General features: G+C 27.5%; 1 protein-coding gene across 1 annotated transcript in view; it reads left to right on the forward strand.

Annotated features, from left to right (window-relative positions):
• BRWD3 (bromodomain and WD repeat-containing protein) overlaps window positions 1-20,023 on the forward strand; it is a 50,942-nt gene that overhangs the window by 7,521 nt on the left and 23,398 nt on the right. Inside the window, exons 8-22 of the mRNA XM_087163549.1 lie at window positions 555-776; window positions 3,034-3,134; window positions 3,224-3,294; window positions 4,315-4,418; window positions 4,546-4,685; window positions 6,562-6,715; window positions 7,831-7,965; window positions 8,928-9,056; window positions 10,810-11,035; window positions 12,053-12,298; window positions 14,110-14,348; window positions 15,097-15,213; window positions 16,233-16,327; window positions 17,963-18,248; window positions 19,025-19,231. Coding sequence (XP_087019675.1) covers window positions 555-776; window positions 3,034-3,134; window positions 3,224-3,294; window positions 4,315-4,418; window positions 4,546-4,685; window positions 6,562-6,715; window positions 7,831-7,965; window positions 8,928-9,056; window positions 10,810-11,035; window positions 12,053-12,298; window positions 14,110-14,348; window positions 15,097-15,213; window positions 16,233-16,327; window positions 17,963-18,248; window positions 19,025-19,231 — 2,472 coding nt within the window. The remainder of the gene's footprint in view (window positions 1-554; window positions 777-3,033; window positions 3,135-3,223; window positions 3,295-4,314; window positions 4,419-4,545; window positions 4,686-6,561; window positions 6,716-7,830; window positions 7,966-8,927; window positions 9,057-10,809; window positions 11,036-12,052; window positions 12,299-14,109; window positions 14,349-15,096; window positions 15,214-16,232; window positions 16,328-17,962; window positions 18,249-19,024; window positions 19,232-20,023) is intronic.

Raw genomic sequence — 20,023 nt, forward strand, 5'->3', positions numbered from 1 at the left:
ACTATAAAACTTTTGTTAAAAGAAGTTGAACAATTTGCAAAAACTTTCTGAAGTAGTTATGTAATATTAGTTTTACTCATCACATCCCATGTTGTTCATTTTCTGACATGTTAATACTTCTTTCACTGCTTTTTGCTATTATTTTTTCACTACTGATGTGTTATTAATCTAAAATATGATTTTCACTCATATTTTTATTATAATTAATTCTTGAAGTTCCCTGTTTTTTTCATAATAAATTATTCTTCATTAATATTTTATATCATTGTTATAATTATATATTACATATCATTAATACACTACAATTTATATTCTTAATGTTTTTACTTATTACACTGTTGATGCACAACTTCCTTGTGTTAATGGTCTGAAAGAGGTCTTAAACTTTTTTCAAATGTTTATTTATTTTTACTCAAGTTAAAACTAATTTCAAAGTTAAAAGAACATTCCTTGATGAACGCTGAATGTTTCTGTAAGCTAAGTTTTCTATACCTTTTAAAAAAAAATTCTGTACTCTTTAGAAATGTTAAACTTCTGTTTCCTTATAATTCCAGGGTGCTGATGATCTTCTAGTGAAAATATGGTGTGCCACGGATGGTCGCTTATTAGCTACTTTACGTGGACATTCTGCAGAAATCACAGATATGGCAGTTAATTATGAAAATACATTACTTGCTGCTGGCAGCTGTGATAAAACCATAAGAGTATGGTGTCTTCGTACTACAGCTCCTGTAGCTGTATTGAATGCGCACACAGGAATGGTTACCTCACTACAGGTAAATATCAGTAGCGTTTTGTCACCTGTTTGTTGTGTGAATTGTAAATAATATTTATTAAGAGATAAAAAGGTTTTTCTATCAAAATTATAATGTCACTGCTATTATTTTACTTTTTTTTTTATCATAATGCAATTTTGGGAATTATAAAAACAACTGCAATAGGATTGGTTACCTCACTACAGCAGAGATGATTGTGCACCTGAAAAAATCTGGATTTTTCGGTAAATGCGATCAGGAAGTTTCCGGAAATCCGAGGTCCAAAAATTTCAAGAAATTATTGATCACATTTATGTATTAAAATTTTTTTTTTTTTTTTTTTTTTTTTTTTTAGAAATATTAGAACTCGAATTTATACTTGGCATCTCTTTCATATGCAGGGCTGATTGTGTTCCGGAAAAAGTTCAGATTTCTGGATTTTTCGCTAACTGTGATCAGGAAGTTTCCGGAGATCGGAGGTTCAGACGTTTAAAAAATTCATTGATCACAAAAGTTTCCGAAATCAAATTTTTATTTCGGTGGAACTTAAAAACACAGTTTATTTTATTTGTTTGTGAGGGAGAGCCTACTTTATAAGCTTATATTCAAGATTAATATTCATTTTTTATCAGTAAATATTTATTATAATCATAAACTCAAGAAAGAAAGACATGTTTGTAAATTTCAATTACTTCTCCAGGTCATCATAGGTATGTGTAAAATATTAAATATATTTTAAGTAAACTAAGAAATAGTGAGAAAAAGGAAAAAACCTTGTTCAAATTTTATTCTAATTTTAAACTTTTTTTTATTTTTTACTCAAGAAATTTTCTGGAATTTTGACTAGGGCTCACAATCACCCCTGCATATGTAAATATTTTTTCTAGTAGAATAATAAATGTGATTAGAGATAAAAGTAAACTTATGCATAATTATTCATTTAAATTATGCTGCATATAATTTATTTAGAATTTCATGTTTTGAAAATATCAATGATTTTAATTTATAAAGACGTTAATTTTTTGCAATATGTAATTAATGATTTTATTGGAGAAATTTTCAAGATTTTTGAGTTGGGGCTCGCAATCACCCCTGCTACAGGTAAATATCTGTAGCGTTTTGTCACCTGTTTGTTGTTTGAATTGTAGATAATATTTATTAAGATATCAAAAGGTTTTTCTATCAAAATTATAGTGTCAATGCTATTATTTTTCTTTTTCTTTTCTTAATATAATACAAATTTGGGAATTATAAAAACAACTGCAAAGGAAAGTTCATTCCATTGTAGAAAAACTTTTCTGCTACTGAATTTAATTTTTTTCTTCGCAGTTTGAAACTTTTTTAAAATTATTTATATCTTAAAATTATCTTTTACATCTATATTAATTGTTTTTTAATTATTTTTTTATTTTTATTTGCATATAAAGGCCTTCTGGTGTTAGTGTATTTATCGGTTTTAATGAATTATAAATGGTTGGGAGGTAATACAGTGCAGAACCTCTTATCCGGAAATCAGAAAACCGGAAAACCATATAACCGGAATGAAATTCGGAACCGGAAATTAATTTTCTTTCATTAAAAATATTTTTTTTTCCTGCAAGATTTTGAGCCCATTTTGTTATTTAGAGCGTACAGTGTATTGAGTTGACGAAAGAACTGATTTAGAGGACGGATCAAAAGCAGTTTGTAGACGAATCTCACATAAGCACAAATAGCTTACATATGTTATTAATGTTAATAATAACATTAATAACATATATAAGCCTGTATATAATTTTTATTTCATAATTTCTTTCCTTATTTAAACTTAAGTGTATTATTATTTATAATTTTTTATTATTTCTAAAACTGTTTCAAAATAATTTTTTAGTTTCGTTTTATAAACATTAAAAAAACGGCATTTTGTAGCGATTCAGAAAACCGGAAAAATCAGTTATCCGGAATCGCGATGGTCCCGATCGTTCCAGATAATCGGTTCTCTACTGTATAATATTCTGGGAGATAATGAAGCAGTCCTTGTCGCTCAATGATTACGAGCAAAAGAATGACAAATTTGTGAGTGAAAATAATATTAACTCAAAGCTTTTTTTAAATTTTTATTTTTTGATATATTTTACTAATTTATTTTATACTTGTGATGATGCTATCACAATACCCTCACTTTTACCACAATACCACCACCATACCTTTACTTTTAAAATATCTGCAATAATTTGAACCTTTAAATCTGTTACTTTTTGATTTAATTTATATTAATTTAGAGCATTTTTTTTTATAGTTTTGTCCTTACCCTAAGAAGGAAGATCATCTTTTGATATCAACTGGAAATGATGGCTGTGTGTGCTTTTGGCAATGGAATCCAAAAAATAACACATTCAAGTAATTATATATTTATATTTTCTTTCTATTTTTTAAAAAATCTTATTTTTTATTATTTAGGTAACTAAATAATTCATGTACTTTTCCAGCCCAAAGCCATTGAAATTTACTGAACGTAATAAACCTAATGCTCAAATGTTGTGTACCGCATTTAGCAAAGGTAAGCTTTTTTTAAAATCTATTTTATATTTATTGATATTGAAGTGTAGTATGAATAATGCTAATTTATCCAAGTAAATTAATTTAACATAAATAAGTTTTACTTTACTTCAATAATTGATAAATTTAAGTATTGTTTAAATGGCTTTTTATTGTGAAAAAATGCAAATGTTTTACAGTTGAATGCAAAAAGTAAATTTTTATGATTTTTGAAACAGCTTTTTTTTTTCCCCCTTTTAAATACCTAATTTATTTTTTTGAAGAAAAAAAATTATTAATCATTGCAATCTGAAAACATTTGTTTTTTAAAACTGTTCAAACAATCTTGTTCTTGTCACCTTTAATTTTTTTCAATCAAAGGAGACAGATTAAAATTGTATTTCAGTTATTAAGAAGTCTACTTGAAGTTTGTAAAATTTGACAACTTTTTTACCAAAGTATTCATTTATGTTATCTACTCCATTTTTTGTTATTGTATTTTATTTATCATCATTATTATTAGATAAAACAAATGTTTTAGTGAGCAGGCGATGAAGATTTAGCTCTGAGTGGAAAATTTTTATTTGTTAAATAAGTGTTCCATTAGCTGTTTTTCTTACATATGCTTTGTTATTAGTATTCTTATCACACTATGCAACTGATAATTATTTAATCCGTTAACTGGGTATAATTAGATATTTTGTCATGGACATATTTAATCGAATAATATTTTGAACTATTAGGTCTTATTCCCGGCTCTGCATTGTGCATGATGAAATTTTTTTGTCATGGAAATTACTTGAGGTGTGATGATATTACTTACAATTACGAAGAAAAAAAATTCCCCATTGTGATACGAGCTGAACAAAAGTTTGTTTGGTTAGCTGGCTAATAGCTTAGTTCATAATCTTGTAAAATGTAGTTTTATTAGAGTTAATTTTTGAAAGGAACTTTTGAATAATGCCAAGGTTGTGAATTATATAAATATACCTAATTTAGTATTTGAATAACTTATAAGATGTGGCTTGTTTTTCCTGCTTAGGTGGTTTATTTTTGGCAACTGGTAGTACTGATCATAATGTTAGAGTTTATAATATTGCTGGTTCCAATGGGCCTGAAAAGATTTTAGAAAGAGAAGCTCATACAGTGAGTATATATCTGAATGAAATTTATTTTCAGTTACTTCTTACAATTATGCATGTTAATGTGTGCTGTATGTAGTGCCAATAAGAATTACTTTATTATAATTCTTAAACGATTCCCTTTATTTTAGGATCGAGTTGATAGCTTGCAGTTTAGCAATTCTGATTGTCGGTTTATCACTGGCAGCAAAGATGGAACTGCATCTATATGGCAATATAAAAAACAGAACTGGACTAGTATTCAATTGAAAATGACCACTAAACTTCCTGGGTAAGCTTTAATATTTACTCAATTGAATTTTATTTTAATAAAGAATATTTGATTGCAATTGTTGCAAAACATGAAGATTTTTTTCACAATAGAAACATGAAGTAAATATGATTTTTTATAAAAATGAATCTCAATATTTTAAGTTTTTAAAAATAAGTTAGCTTTTACCTGTGTATCATTAGATAACTTTTATATGTTTATATTTACTTATATACCAATTAGTGCTTGTGTTATGCTCTGAAAATGTAGATAATGCCAAACCAGTTGATGAAATTAAAAATAAAAGTTACATTTTTGATGAAAATTTAAAACTCATAGAATCATTTTATTAAAAAAAAAAGAAGCTTATGAAAGAAATCATTTTACAAGCATGTGACAGATCAAGAAATTTAAAAAAAAAATAAACTTATCTTAACAACCTATAGTTATCTAAATTAAGCAGTTAAATGAAGTTATAAAGATATGAATTGGCTAATTTGATTTTCTTTTTATTTAAAATATTACAAATTAATTTTTATATGATGAAAAAGTTTGATTTTTTTATTAAATTTGTATGTACCTCTGATTAGGTAAATAAAATGTTTAAATTACAAATAATGGATTTATTAAAAACTAGATGTGTTTCGGTGCCATAGGGACCATTATCATCAATAGGATAAAACAGAAGAAATAGTAGAAAAAAGATTATACACATAGACAGATTAGGCTAATTTGTGACGCAACCTGTCAATTTGTATCATTTCTGTTTTTCATTATTCCTTCTGTTTTATGTAGCGTGCTACGTGGTGGCATCTAAACATGTCGAGGTTTTAATAAATACAGGGTATCTGCGCATCTGAAAAGTCATGAAAAATCATGGAAAGTCACGAATTTCGGTATTGAACAAAATTTGTCATGAAATGTCATGATTTTAACTATTTTTTAAAATGGAAACCCCCCCCCCCCAATTACATGGTGTTCTGAATATCTGAATTGTAACAAAATCCCCACTCAAAATCATATTTTACTAAAATATAAAATGTTTTTATCATGTTCTTTAAGAATTATGGTGTTCTTTCAAAGAATGAAAGATAAACCACCATTTCTAGAGTGAATTATCTTTTAAACTTCTGTGATTTCAGAATTACTATTATTTATTTTTTTTGTTTTATCAATTTAAAATTCTAGCTGAAGCAAGCCAGTCATTGGCAAATTTTTTATATTCCGAAATAAAAACAGTAAAAGCAGGAGTATTTCTTTCCTTTCTGATGAACAATAAGAAAAGTATCTTTAGAATATAATTCTGCAGAAAATTTTTTTTTTGCTCAGTTATTATTTTTCCAGCTATTTCATTGCTTCAACTCTTTCTTTACTCTGTTTTTTAAATTTAAAATCAATAAATATGAAGATGCAGAGTAAAACAGTTTTGGTTATACCTATCATTTAAATTAATGCTATTATAATGCTTTTTAAATTTATTATTCTGTAACTTCGTTAAGTCATGGAAAGTTCTTGGAATTTGTCATGGAAAGTCATGAATTTGAAAATCTAAAATGTAGCAGATACCCTGTAAAAATACTTTTTCTAATTTGAAATATTTTTGCATGATAATGTTATTACAAAAGATTTCTACTGTCATTTTCTTATTAAACTATGTTTGCCGAAAATCAGCATCTATTAAAGAAGTGTTCGAACTGCCACTTTCAAATTGACTTTTTTCTTTCACAAAAAAACAGAAAAACAGCTCTTAGTTAATGGGTTGAACTTCATTCCATTTATTTTGAGTTTCATTTTAGAAACAGAATTGGAACATATTTTTTAATAATTTTTGTGTATTTTTAATGTCCTAATACTTTGTATTCCAACTGTTTGAAATAATTGTATTTTTATGGTGCAGCACACAGTCGGATGAACCTGAAGATACTAAAGTTAAATTGAGAGTTACAATGGTCGGTTGGACACTTGATGATAGCAGAGTCATAACGGCCGTTAGTGACTTTACAATAAAAATCTGGGATTCTAATTCTGGAAATCTACGTTTTATTTTAAAAGTATGTTTATATGATTTTTACTTTTATAAATATGCTCATATAGATTACCAATTTACCATAACTAAGTATATTCCTGAGTTGAGAGCTTTTAAAAGGCTTTCAATAGATTTGTAGCAATATATATAAATAGTATTAATATTTATTTGTATATTGTGTGATAGTTTATTCAAGGCACTAAGATGAACAGTTAATTTTCTTAATTTTTTGTTCCTTCCCTCATTTTTAAATGTGTATCATTGATTTCACCAGGACTCCAAAATAATGTAAACTTAAAGTTTTGTTTGTTTTATATGAGTGATGAGAAATTTGTAATACTAATGAATAATTTGTAATTGAACTTGGGAATCCAAACACAAGGAATGGTTGTTTTTAAGTACTTTTAATTAGAGAATTAAGATAAAGCAAAAATGCTGATTAAAGGGAATTTTTCTGTTATCAAAGTAATGAATTAATATTAAAATTCGAACTAAATCATTTAAATAGTCATCTTTGAGGTATTTTGCTTTAATTTATGGATGTGATCATCTCATACAGGGCCCCCACAGGTCAGGGAGAACAGGGAAAACCTGGAATTGTCCGGAAATTTTATTTTGCCTCTTAAAAGTAGGGAATAGTCAAGGAAAATTGAAATTTTTAAAAAAAGCAGCAACTTGGAAAGCTCCTGCATCATACCTAGAAAATAACCAGTCTCAGAATTGTCAGTAACAGTAATCAGTTATTAAGATTTGAGAACTTTAAATAAATCCAACATTTATTAAAATTTTTTATAGTAAAAATTTCACATTTTAGTCAAACTTCCATGCTTCTATCCTCATTCAGTGATGTTTCTTTGCTCACAAAATCTAATATTTGATATTACAAATAAAAAATCAAAGTTGTCTGAAGAAAAATTATGTAGTATAGATAAAATATAGTTTTTCATTGAAATTATCCTGATAAAATAAGGAATTTTTTTCTTGGGAACCATGTCATGCTTACCTTAGTTTTCTAAATTCTAGTCCATTCCTAGTATCAACTCCTCAAAGAAAGAAAAATTAACTATGCTCCTATTAAATAAGTAACTTTTTATATTAAATATCAAAAATAGTATAACAATAAAATTCTTTATTTTAAAGGGACATGAAGATGAAGTATTTGTATTGGAACCTCATCCAATTGATCCAAGAATATTTTTGAGTAGCGGACACGATGGCCGAATCATACTGTGGGATCTAGTCACCGGCACAGTCATAAAAAATCATTTTAATTTAGTAAGTTACTTTTTATGATCTAATATTTTATTGCTGATAATCAAATTCTTTGAAATTCCAGTCCTTTTGCAAAGTTTTAATTCTCACCGATTAAAACATCAAAGATCGTTTAAAAATTTAAATTATAGAATCTAATGATTCGGAGTTTAAGTGATATTGTTAAGTTCTTTAGTGACTTATAACTTTGTATTAAGTAAAATAAAGTCAGTTATTCATGATTACAGGGTTACCACAAATGACTAAAATGCAACTATTTTTGGCATGAGGCGACTATGTCAACTTTTTTTGCTTGAAAAGGCTAAAAAAGCAACTATTTTCGGGAAAAGGAGACTATTGGGGGACTTTTCTGAACTCCTAGCGATGTTTTTATTTTTTTTTATTATTTTTTTTTTTTTTTTTTTTTTTTTTTTTTTTTTTTTAAAGTATAAATTGGGTGGAAAATCTGCACCCATAAGATAGTTTCTGAACATACTAAACTTTTTTCTTCTTAAAAAATAAAAAATTTTGAATTGCAAATTTGAGTTATCACTTTTTAATTTGTTCAATCGGCTCAAACTCCATTGTAAATCTATTTCATTTCTCGATCGCCTTTTCAATGATTATTGCTACGAAATTCTGCATAATTAAAAATAAATAAATAAATAAAATATATATACGATATTACGATGTGTGAATTTCAAATTTTAGTAAACACTTTTCATAAACATTTACGTTTATATAAAAATTATCATATTTGCCACCAACCTGACTGAATATCACTTGACTGAATATCATAGTATATGACAATTAAGTCATTAACAAAATTTTAGTCATATTTTTGTTCTTTTTTAGGCAACTATTTTCCTAGTTTTTGGCTACTGAAAGCAGCTATTTTGTTCATTTTTTTTTCTGTGGCAACCCTGTTATTATAATACTTCATACTATATTTTATGAAGAAAAAATAATTAAATTTTCATTTGTAGATTGAAGGACAGGGTCATGGAGCAGTTTTTGATTGTAAGTTTTCCCCTGATGGATTAATGTTTGCATCTACAGATTCACATGGTCATTTGAGTATTTTTGGATTTGGCTCAGCTGATCGTTACAAAAAAGTAAGTTTTTTTTCTGAAATTTTTCTCATTTTTCAATTTGTAGGAAAAAGAAATTTACTGAGTTGAAATCTATTTGATTTGATTTGATTTTAAATATGTAGCTTTAAGTTTGATTTAAATTTTATAAAGTATTCATTAAAATTCGTATTTTCAGTTCCCCTCCATATATTTCTTATGCTTATTGTAAAGTTATTTTTAACTCTTAATAAAGTTATATTCATAAATATGAATTAAAAAGATTAATTAGCTTCTTTTCTCATGGCAGAATTATATTAGAAATTAAAAAAAAGGAAAATAATTGTAAATGGCTACATTTTATCTTTATTTTCTTTGAATGTAGCCTTAAAAAAATAAATGTTTTTTGAAATATTTTTTGCTTTTAAATAATTCAGTACCATTTACTTCACAATACAGTTAAATATTAATTTGATTTTATTTCTTTATTCATATATTTTTTTTGCATGACAATATCTTTAATTAATTTTAAGTTAATTTTTTGGCTGTAAATTTTTATTTTTAACTCACTTTTTTTTTTCTTTTTTAAAAATTAATCTTTCATAGCTGGGGAGTGGAAAACAAATCCACAGCTAAGCATGTGACAATATCTTACTCTTTGACTCGCAATTTAAGCGCAAATTACTTTCCTATCAAATTTTATCAGGATTTCAAATAGCTAGTTAAATTTTCTTGAAAAATTTTTCTTTTCCAAAAACATTATTAAAAAAGATAGTGTCTAAAATTTCAAATACCATATTTTTATTTAAAAAAAATGCCGATATCAGGCAGTGATTGTGTTGAGGGGGTATCCTTGAATTCTGGGTTTTTCATATTGTCCTTCGGCATCTAAATATTAGGTGCAGGACATGTGATTTTTCTGCAAATGTCGCGGAATTCTGTGTTTTTCGAGACCGTTGGTTCTCAGATTTTAAGTAATCAAAAACTTATAATGCGAGATCATTTTCCCGGGATTCCGCAATTTAAAATTCAAATTTTGAATCTTTCGCTAATTCCCATTAAAGCAAGCTCTACGTACACATAAATCTTCCACCAATGGGTAGACATCCAATTTGATTCTTCTGGTTTGGTACATTTTCCCCATTTTGAATATTTCAAACTGCTGGAATACGCCAATTTCACGAATCGAATATCAAATGTGGATTTTGGTATTTACCTAATTTAAAAGCTATATGTTGCGATTCATATTCACGTGATATAAAAATCTAACTTCGCAATTTGTATTTACACGTTTTTCAGATCCAGTTGCTTGATTCGTACTCACGCGAATTTCTGGAACACAACTCGTATTCATGTGATTTCAAAGCCCGAAAGCGCGATTCATATTCTCACAATTAAAATCACGGTTTAAGATATTTCTAAAATTATTTACTTATTATAAAGTTGTGGTATTCTTCATTGGTAGGTGTTTTAATTAGAAATCTTACTTCAAAATGTTATGTTAAATACAAAACATGTATGTTATGTAAATTGATATCTTTATGTCGATTTTTTGCACATAAAAATTACCAGGGTTTGTGTTTCTATCTCCCCTGCTATATACTTTGTTTTTAATTTGTATGACATTGATATTGTTCCAATAACATGAAGGAATAATTTAATTATTATCTATGGATATAAATATTGAACTCATTATAGTAGCAAAATATTTCTTATGAAAAAGAATGTGCATGATATTTGAAATAATATCTTTCAGATCTATGTAGTTTCATAAGCATAATTTTAAATTTTTTTCTAGGTTCCTGAGGAACAGTTTTTTCATACAGACTATCGGCCTCTCATACGAGATATCCATCACCATGTTCTGGATGAGCAGACTCAAACAGCACCTCATTTGCTTCCACCTCCATTTTTAGTTGATATAGATGGAAACCCATACCCACCTCAATTTCAGCGTCTTGTTCCTGGTCGTGAATATTGTAATGATTCTCAACTTGTCCCTTATGTTGCTGTCTCTGCAAATGGTTTGTTAATATCAGTTTTATTAATTTAATTAATGATTATTTTCATAATTATATTAATAATAGTAATGCATAATTTCCTTTTTAAATAAATTTAATTATCTAGGAAAAGCTTATTGATTACTAAAATATAAACTTTTTAAGGAACTATGTTGTTAGCTGATTTCAGTTAAGGTGGTTCTAGCTTTGCAAAATTGCTGTTTGCCATGTTATTTTCATGGCAAAGAATTATAATTTTCAAAGATCATAATTTTGCTGTGGAAGTTTTGTTTCTTTAGTTATTCATTTCAATTACAAATTTATGAAAGAGAAGTTTTTTTTCTTAATTTTAATGATCTTTTAAAGAAATCTTTTTAATAAAAAATTAGAAATATCCTCATTAGTTTGTTGAGGTGAGGTTTTGCTATTATTGAATTTTGTAACTGTATTATTGCATTTATTTAAAGTTAAGTGTTTATAAATATTGCATGAAATGTTTCTTAAATGCATAAAGGAACAGTTTGAAAAAAAGGTGGAAAAAACTCTTTTGATCACATTCATCTATGTTTAGAGCAAAGAATTTGGGAGTACTACATTTGATGTTTAATTTTGAGGTTTAAGTGAACTGAAAGAATGATGTTTGATTGTCTGGGTTATGTGATAGGTAATAGTTCAAAAATGGTTTAAAGGGGTAATTTTCCTCTTTACTCAATCCTCCTAATTTATGTTTATCGCACTTAAAATCTTTCAGAAATCTGCTTTTTTTCAAAAAAAAAGTCAATTAAAAATATTAAAAGCAGGAATTTGTACAGCTATTAATTGTTATGATAAACTTCGATAAAACTTTTACTAGAATCTTTATAGTAGTTTTATTTGTTTCCCATTTTAAACTGTCAATTGCTCGATACAATTGTGACTTTTTTTCTATATTTTTAATTTTTAGCATTTTTAAATTTTTTTTATCACTTGGTTTATATTAGTTATTAAATATTTTCTATCTTAAGCATAGTTCTTAAAATCATGATTAATTTTCATTTATAGGTGAGGCTGAAATTCTAGAACCTGTTCGTTCTGCTAATGATATTCCTTCTAATAGACCAACAATTGATGATATGATTGAGCGACTCCAGCAAGAGCAGAATCAGAATAATCGAGATAATAGTAGTGAAAGTGGATCCAGGAGAGGCCCACCCGATTCACCTAATTCCAGTCGACGAGGACACAGCGAGAGTGAGCAAAATGGTGTTCCTGATCCATTTTCTCCACGTACACCTCGTTCTCAAGCAGGTAACTCTTTTGCAAATTAATTATCTTCTTATTACTGTTCTCTAAGATGTTTTTTCTTATGATGCTGCTTTGTTATTTTGGTTGATTTAAAAACTATTCATAGGCATCTTTAAAAATATCCTTTAGCCAATATCAGAATCCCCGAAAAATAATATAGAAACAAATATAAATCCGCGAAATTTTTTTTGATCTTTTCAAATGTAAGAATTACTAAGTTTTTATTTAATGAGTAGTGTTTTATTAAAAAATATATCTTTAGAAAAGTGATTCTGATATTTCATTGAATGATATTTGATAATTTTATTGTTAAGAATTTATAATTTTTTTTATTGAACTTATAATTTTATTGGTCTATGGATGCAGATTATTCTTAGTCTAATATTTCCCTAGAACATAGTTTTTACTTTGAAATTCCTCTTAATATTTTTTTTTTTGAAACACAAGAATTTTTTGAATTATTTTAGAAAGTAAATTTAGTATTTTGTTCAAATTTTCTGATAAAAATTTTTGAGAACAATATACATTGAAAAAATTTTGTGTCTTAAACATATATCTCAATACAGCAGAATAGTCGGCCTAACTTGGCCTTAAGAGCTAGAACTTGGCCTTAAGAGCTTAAGGCCATTAGACTTCAGACATTCTAAGCATATTCATACCAAAATCAAGTTTCTATAAAACTAATGCTTTGTGACTTTATTAGTTTAATTTTACATGCATACTAAATAAGGTAGTGAGAAATTAAAAAAATCCATGAAGAATACCTTGTTTTATGAAAGAAATAGTTCAGCGTGTTGCAGTGCAGAATTCTGATTTTGCATCTGTTATTACTCTGTTAATAACAAGCTCGCATTTATGCCAGTTAAATGAAAATATGCTGAAATTATTAAAAAAAGTTAGATTCAAAACATAATGAAAAAATGTTTTTGTGATACATAATGAAAAAATGTTTTCAGAAAGTACACTGTGGCAGAATTTTTTCAGAATTTCTGCGGCAAATTTCCCGAGCATTAATATTTATTTAACTTTGAATAAATTAATATTTATTTTAGCATTAATATTTATTTAACTATTAATAATTAAGATACTTTTAATTATAACAATTACTAATTTAAAGTAACAGAAACATTGTGTTTACGGAAGAAAGTATAGAATAAAACGTTTGAAAAATTTAATTGTAAGAGTAATATTTTAATTCTAATGTTATCGGCACTTTATCGCATTTTGTATTTGGAATTTTCTCGAATTTTGTAAATCATTACAAAAATTAAAATTCGTACAATCATAAAATCTGAGCAGTAACTAAAGATCGGCAACGAAATCGCACGAATAAAACTCTTTAAAAAAGAGATATTCAAATTAGAAAGAGAAAAAAAAAACGAAAGAAAAAACATTTTTAGAGCAAACTGTCTTTTAAACTTTTGCGATTTCTGAATTTTTTATTTTGAAATTCTAGCTGAAGCCAGTCATTTCAGACTTTTTTCAATCCAAAATGAGAATAGAAAAACTACGCTTATTTCTTTTCTCCTTTTTAATGCACAAGAAATAAATCTATGAAGAAAAAAAATTCTGCAGAAAAAAAAACATTTTTCGAGAAATTATGCAGAAAAGAAAACCAAAAATTTTCCCTCCCCAAATGAAAAATCTTTCTACAAAAACTCAGTAACTTTCAGCTACATTGTTGGCGTGTAGCCTCAATTTTGCCACAGGGTTGAAGTACATCTAATCTCTTGTCCTATGCCATTTGAAAAATATTTTTTAATGAAACTAGTTTTCAACAGTTATTGGTCTTATTGAGAAATTTTCTTTTGTAGCTCATAGCCGCGTCGGTTTGAGAAGAACCGGAGATGTTGAAGGTGTTCAGTCTGTGGGGAATTGGCAGTCTAGAGGAAACCAACCTGACATGCAGTGCACATCAAAGCGTTATGTTGTGAGACCAATAAAACAATCTATGGCTAATTCTCTAATGAAAACAAGAGTCACCCTTGCTGAGCATGAAATGAATCTTTACAACCAGGAACGGAAGTGGCGTCCACAGCCAGAGTCTAGCAGAGTACGTATTCGCTAATAAAATTGACATGTGGACTAGGATGGGGTTTAATTTATTTAGAGATTTCTTTTTAAGTGAGAATGGAAATATTTCACAAAATTTTCTAATTTTTAGACAAAAATATCCATTTTCTTTGCATGATTTCATTACATGAAAAGATAAAACAAAATGCATGCTGTGAAAAGTATTTTTTTGATTAAATAAATTTGAATTAAAATAATTTTTAATCACAGGTGCATATGACATATAGATTTTTTAATCTACAAAAAAATCCTATTATTTATATAGTCTTTTATTGATGTAAAATTAAAATGGAATGGAAATAATTGATACAATTGTCAAAAAATTTGTTTTCTTTTCTAAGATAACAAAAAAAAAAAAAAAAAAATTTAAACATTTGTAACCATGTGATAAATTTTCGCCTTCAAAAAGTTACTAATTTTACATAAGATTTATCTAATTTTTTGAAAACTTTTTTAAATTTGGATTTTTATCATTTTATTTTAACATTAAAAAAGACCAAGAAAAAAAAAAGCAAATGACTTGGAATTAAAAAATTAATTCATCACAACAATTGAAAATCTGTGTATTTACAACGTGTTGGAAATGTTTTTTACTTATTATTGTGGGCTATCAAAATTTTTTTTACCTTATTGAAAATAGTATAATAAAAATCTTATTTCTGTTTTTTTTTTTTTTATTATTTGCAAGCAATTTTCAGGAATTTAATCAGGCTGATTTATTGTTTTAGAAATCTCAAATGGAAGCTGACAATCTTTCCTGGTTGAAGCGCCCAGGCTTACGTGCTGGAACAAGAGCTCGAACTCAAGAGGATGCAATTAACAATGCCTTTGGAGAAGAATTTGAGGTAAGATTACTTCTTTTAACATTTAGCTGTGCTATTGCATACAAGAAAGAAAAGTATTTATATTTTTCTTTTTTTTTTTTTACCAATTTTAGTTTTATATGATAACCTCTGAATGTAGAGATGCCACCTCAATTTATTTTAAATAAGAAAGTCAGCTCAGTTCATTTTTTCTATTGTGTGTGCTTCCTAATTGCTAATTATTTTTAATGAAATAAAGATTATTTTACACTGTATCAAATCTAATAAAAATGTATACTTAAATAAAATAATTTAATGAATATATATTTTTTTTCTTAGAAAAAAAATCTTTTTTAAATTAAATAAAAAAAATTAAATTTTTTTTTTTAAAAATAAAATTTTTTTAAAAATATTTTTATAAATCGTTTGATAATTTTTCTTCTCTTTTCATTAATTTTTATTACATTATTTTCCATGTTTTATCTATATTTTTAACTTATATATAATTTTGTTAACTAATTTCAAGTGTTAATGCTAAAATAAAATGAAATGCAGGATAAGAACAAATGCTCTCAAAATTTAATTTTATGTATAGTAAAATGAGGAAACGTTTGGATGTTGTTAAGATTGCAAAGCATGTTACATTAGAAGGTTCTAAATGAATAACTTCTTTTTATGTTTTAGAAAAACAAATGTGGTTAAAAATAAAATGCTTTTAAATTGAGAAATATAGTGTTCAATTATGAGATTAAAAAAATGTTTCAAATTAAAAAAAAAAAGGTTTTAAATAAAAAAAAAAATTTAAACAATTTTTTTTAATGTATAAAAAAGTTTTTTTTCCAATCCAGTTTTCCACAATACTAATACAATAATGCACATAAATTCAACATCATATTTGCTACTAGCAGCTTGCTTTTATTTAAAAAATAAATAAATAAAAGCTTTTTTACTGTATTTATTCTGTAGTCTATTAAATCATGAAAAATTTTAAGAATTTTATATTTATAAATTTAAATTAAAATGTTTTTTTTTTGAGTAAATATATTTCTATTTGTTGGTAGAATCCAGAAAATGTACCCAGTTCTCCAGCAACAGAAACTGAGCAAGAGGAGGAGGAAGAAAAAGAAGACACTTTTACTGATAGTTCTAACGATAGGTAGGTATCTCTTAAATACTTTGTTTATAGATGATATTTGTTGCTATAAACTAATTTTAATTTGTGTAGTCTGTTATGTAAATTAACACTATGTAAAGCTTGTAGAAGATTTAAATATTTTATTGGGAGAACAAATAAATTTTCGTAAATTTCTTTCAAAAAACTGTTCAAAGTATTCTCCATTACTAGACACTACTTTTCCCCATCTTTCTGGGAGCATTCGGATACCACGTTGGATGAACTCTTCTTTCGAGGATGTTCATGAATCGACACATTGCTTGATTTCTTCTAATGATAATTTCTGCTCACCATGTGCCATAATCTGAAGGGGCAAGGTCTGACGATTGCGGCGGGTGTGTTAGCCTTCCCATTGAAGTGTTGCCAAATAGCAAAATCGACTTTCAATGTTTCTTAAGTTCAGTTTTGTATGGAACCCAACTTCCCTGTTTTTGGATCATTCCCAACGATTTTAAACAATGTGAAATTGCTTGCTGAGTCACTTGTAATGTAAGAGCAAGTTCATTTTGCGTTTGGTACAAATCTTCTTCCAATTCCTTGTCTTCGTACAATTTCGGCCTTCCACTGCATTCTTTATCATTGTGCTTCTCCAAACAATTGATGCGCCTCAGCTGCAGATTTCTTCAAATTGGAAGAGTAATTTAAAAGTTCCTTCAAATGAGGCTTATTTGGCATAAAACTTGACATATTTGCACAAAAACAATTACGTAATGCTAATACGGAATCACTAATACTTTAAGGTTATGTTGTTGCCAGAAGAACAAACTTACAATAAGACGTTTAACACCAGTCGATTTCTGCATAACCTTCTGGTAGTGCTATCTTGTGACGAACGGTCTATAACTTATTTGTACACCCAATAGCTGAATTAATTAGCTTTATGCAAAAAATTATAACAGTAAAAAATAAGACTTTGTTGCAAAATTTGAACAAAGGACAACAATACTTAAAGGAAGACAAAGGTTAAGTGATGTTATGCTAACATAAACTTACTCAAAAATGGTAACGGAAAAAAATAACCAACTTTATTTCTGAGTGGTATATTCCTAATTACAGTATATTACAAGTGATGTAGCATAAGGTCAAATTCTATTTGTAGTCAAACTGACATGTTCCCATCCTTATTCAATGATATAATTTTTTCGCATAATCTAATATATGGAATTACAAATAAAAAAAGATAAAAGTTTTCTGAAGAAAAATTGTATATTATCGATAAAATATGGTCTGAATTTTTATTAAAATTTATCTATCAATTCTGGAAAAGTTAGGGAATTTTTTTCTGAAATTGAGTGGGAACCCTGAAAAAGCGTAAAAGATAATAAAATTATACAAACCTGTAGTTTGACCTACAATATCTGTTAATCGATGTAATGTTGCAAAAGATGCATCTGATGGTAAGTGATTTCTTTCTGTTCGGTGAAGTAAAAAAAAAAGGGAAGTCATTGTAGTTTTTTTTAAAATTTCTATATGAAGTTTTCAGTAGGTGTTTGTATCAACTCTTAGAAAAGATTGATGAAGACTCATAGAAAGATCTCAATAATTATTTTGTAATTTGAATCCTCTCCCTTAAAATTAGTACATATTTATATATTTTTTGTGTAATTTTTCGTGCAGTGGATCAGGTGAATATTCAGATTGGGAAGCTGAATCATCAAAGAAGACAAAAAAATATGAAAGAACAGAACCTTCTGAAAATGAGCCTTCTTCTTCTGGGCTTTCTAGTAGAGCTAGATCTGCAAGAAGAAGGCGACGCCGTGCTCTTTCTGATGAAGAACATGGTGAATCTGAAGAGAATGATGATGATGACGACGATATGGATGATGATGAATCGTCAAAATCACCTCCCAAAACTCCTAGGAAAACCAAATCCAAAGTTTCTCATAAAGGAAAAATGCCAGCTGTAAGTTTGTTAATATTGTAAACTTATTAAAAATTTAAGCATTTTCTTGATTTAAATAATCTTTAACTGATTAGTAAATTTTTGGGTTATAATAAAAATGTCTTCTAAATAGTTTCTATTTTTTCAAACTAATATTAAATTATCTTCTTTATTGATTTGAGGGCTCGTTAGGCTTTCTTTAGGATCTTTTTTGTCTATTCTGTTATCTTTCCTACCATGTTTTTCCAGTTGTTCACTCTCAGTGTTTTAAAATCCTCATCAACGTTGTCTACCAAATTTAGCCTGAGATTGGTTTGGGTTCCTATCATTTTTAAAGTAAAGATTTTGAATGTTAAGGAGAAAGGGTTCCTTCAGCAGACGTGTTCATCAAATTTGATGTGGTTTACATTAATGTGTTAGATAATATCTACCTCTTTATACAATCTATAAATCTCATTATTGATTTTATGCCTCCATATACCATTGATATTCATCACACTTAAAAAATCCTTTTCAAAGCCTTTGTTTCATAGATAGTCTATTTTCATGTCATTTTGTCATAGCCCAGGACTCTAAACCGTGTGAGCACAGCTCTAATGGCGGTGTTATGTAACACGATTTTTGATTTCTTTTATACTAAGTTTGATTGTTGAAAGATATTAAATTATACTCTTGTTTAAAAATTTGAGGTCATTTTTTATTTGTTTAAGAGTTTTGAATTATTTGATACATGCTAAACTTAATTCATGTTATGATTTCTATTGTTTAAATAATTGCTTATTTTACTTATTTTTCAGACAAAAGGCAAGAAGCTTCCTGAACGTTTCCGCCCGCCTGAATGGTTAACAGATGTGATGCCACATAAAGCACCATACGTTCCTCAAATTGGAGATGAAATTATGTACTTTAGGCAAGGACATGAGTTGTATGTTCAGGCTGTAAAAAGAAATAGAGCTTATGACATATATATGCGCGATCAGCCTTGGAGAAAATATAACATAAGGGTAGGTAATCTGTACAATTTTTTAAATTTATTTTATCGTTTGTGCAGTTATGTAGTTATTCAGGGTGCGTAGCGTTGTTAAAAAGTGCTTAAAGGTGCTTATTTTCGATTTTAGTTTTTTAAAAATCCTTAAAGGTGCTTTTTTCCATGGGTGTTTTTAAAAGGTGCTTAATTTTCCCTTTTCCGAAATGTGATATTTTTCTTTTGTCACAAATTATGCAAAAAGGCATTGTCCTATTCAGCGTTTTCACTATTAATTCAACCCCAAACTATTTCGGCATACCGCCGGTCTTTAGTGTATGAAAACTCCAAATGGAAATGTTAATTTTCCTTGAAGCTGTTCATCAAGTTTCCTCTGTTTGAAAGTGAGGGAATAATTTATGGAAAAAAAGTAATTTAAAATAAAGACCAGAGAAATTACTTATAATAAAAGAGCACTATAATTAAAAATACCCAGGAAAATACTATTAACCCCTTAATGCACAAAGTTTTTGAAAAAAAACAGCCCCCCCCTCCAATTTTTTTTTTTTTAGATGTAAGAAAACTCACTTTATATTAAAAAACACATTGTTATTTTCAATTCTCGATTATATTCGCGCATGAAAAATTATAGCAGTATAAAATACAACGCTGCTCGAATTATCTAGAGTGTGTACAGTTTGGCCTGTTTAGCGCGCTCGACTTAACTCGAGCACACAAGTTAAGGGGTGCTTATCAAACTGTGAACATGCTTATCAAGATTTTAAAAAAAATGCAGAAAAGTTGATTCCTGGTTAACATTTTGTTTTTCTTT

The sequence above is a fragment of the Parasteatoda tepidariorum genome, chromosome 5, assembly GCF_982258835.1.
Source record: "Parasteatoda tepidariorum strain Cologne lab strain chromosome 5, Ptep-v5.0, whole genome shotgun sequence".
Taxonomy (NCBI): domain Eukaryota; kingdom Metazoa; phylum Arthropoda; class Arachnida; order Araneae; family Theridiidae; genus Parasteatoda; species Parasteatoda tepidariorum.